The sequence below is a fragment of the Cicer arietinum genome, chromosome 1 (genome assembly GCF_000331145.2).
Source record: "Cicer arietinum cultivar CDC Frontier isolate Library 1 chromosome 1, Cicar.CDCFrontier_v2.0, whole genome shotgun sequence".
In the NCBI taxonomy this organism is placed as follows: Eukaryota; Viridiplantae; Streptophyta; class Magnoliopsida; order Fabales; family Fabaceae; genus Cicer; species Cicer arietinum.
Window position 1 is genome coordinate 7,877,505 of NC_021160.2, and position 1,776 is coordinate 7,879,280.

Below are 1,776 nucleotides of genomic sequence, written 5' to 3' on the forward strand. Positions count from 1 at the left end.
TGAACAACTTGAGGTTGTTGTGGTTGATCCTCGTTGTAATCTGTTTGTGGATTAGAACCACTACCACCTGCTTCCGTATAATTTTGAGTTTCGACATTATACATAGAATCAAAAGCCGCATAAGCCGACTCAGGAGTTGTGCAATGAGTACCAAACAAATTATAGAAAATTCCGCTCTCGGTCGGATTAATGGGAGAGGGTATTGTTGGCACTGGCACTGAAGGAACGTAGTATTGAGTCGGTATATCTGCAGCTTCATGAAAATGTTGTGGTGATGAGAAAGACGGTGTTTGGTGCATGATATTTTGTTGTGGGATTGATTGAGGCATAGAGTGAACATCAGGATATGTTGAAGGTTGCAAACGTGGATCGCGCATGTATCTTTCCACAGATATGTATAATTTAGTGTGATGCATGAATCAATTCATATATTCGTTAGTGTGGCGTAAAACACCTTCGACGTACTGACCTTGCAATATGTAATTCTGACGTTCATTCCAATGTTGAATCTCATCTTTCCAAACCACACTCCAATTATCATCAATGCCACGTCTCATGTCGATCTCATGGTAGAGCGTCATATCTTCTGGAGGCTGCGGAATTTGTTGATGAAAGCTGAACTGAAGCGCGACTCTATCTGCATGATGTTTTTCGATGATATGATAGCAGTGCAGATATGTACATGCAGCCCAAGTGATGATCTCTTGTTCGGGTACCTCGTGTTGGAATCCGAGATACGGTCTCCAACGAAACTGGATGTTAAAAAAACAGGCTAAAGTGAATATTAAGAGATATAAAAAAAATTTAAAAGTGCAACTACATAAGAATGAATATATTACTTCTTGAACCATCATATGATCGATTGTATTCCGGTATCCTTCTATATCGTTGTGAGGAACTTTAGTGAAATTTAAACCCCCGGAATTAAATCTGTCGAATATATAAAAAATAAAAATATAATAAAATTAGTAATACGAATACGGTAAGTAATAAGTTTTAAAAAATAAAAATATATAAAAATTATGTGCAATAGTTACCTTTGTGCAAGTGGAAATATCCATGCATTTGGTGCATCTGGAGCAACACAACTCAAACGATACCATGCCCAGTTTTGCAACAACAATGCACATCCTCCCATCGACATTACGTTGGGTTTCGTAGCAAGGCATAGTTCTCTATAGAGTGTTGCTAAAACTGCCGAACCCCAACTATAGTGGGATGCTTTATTTAAATCGCCCAAAAGTGAAAGATATTTTAAATGTACACGATTATTGGATTTGTCTGGCATCAACAATCCTCCAATCATACGTAATATATAGGCTCGACATGATGCTTGTTTTTCTAATTCGGAAGCGTTTTCACCGACATTATCAAAAGTATCTTTGAGCCATTTTAATTTAATAGAATTACCTTTTGTTGCTCCCTCGGGTGGGATAACTCCTAAATATTCTTGACAAACATCTTTAATGTTCACAAAATTTGAACCGCTAACAGGAATACCAGACACATTTAATCCTAAAATATAGTATACGTCTTCTAAAGTTATTGTGCACTCACCTACCGGTAGATGAAAAGTATGAGTTTCTGGTCTCCACCTTTCAACCATAGCAGTAATCAAACCGACATCGATCTTGTAGTTTCCTAGTTTGATCACTTCACCAAATCCAGCTTGTTGCAAATACGGTAATATGGCTTGGTTCGGTTTTTTATTGGCATGACCATGACATTTTAGTTTATCCTTCGAGGGATTCTGAAATTAATAATATAAAAAATATT

General features: G+C 37.0%; 1 protein-coding gene across 1 annotated transcript; it reads right to left on the minus strand.

The window, feature by feature from the left end:
• Positions 1-419: 419 nt before the first annotated feature.
• On the minus strand, positions 420-1,606 carry LOC113787557 (serine/threonine-protein phosphatase 7 long form homolog). Its single transcript, XM_027336325.2, has 3 exons — positions 1,038-1,606; positions 840-930; positions 420-752 (listed from the first exon to the last, which is right to left on the minus strand). The coding sequence occupies exons 1-3, from the start codon at positions 1,604-1,606 to the stop codon at positions 420-422; spliced, it is 993 nt and encodes a 330-aa protein (XP_027192126.2).
• Between the last annotated feature and the right edge of the window lie 170 nt (positions 1,607-1,776).

Excerpts from the sequence above, each read along its gene's own strand:
- LOC113787557 (XM_027336325.2), bottom strand. The coding sequence starts at position 1,606 with ATGGTTGAAAGGTGGAGACCAGAAACTCATACTTTTCATCTACCGGTA. Across the intron at positions 931-1,037 it reads ATATTTCCACTTGCACAAAG|ATTTAATTCCGGGGGTTTAA; the intron begins GTAACTATTGCA and ends TATATTCGACAG. Across the intron at positions 753-839 it reads ATCATATGATGGTTCAAGAA|TTTCGTTGGAGACCGTATCT; the intron begins GTAATATATTCA and ends TTTAACATCCAG.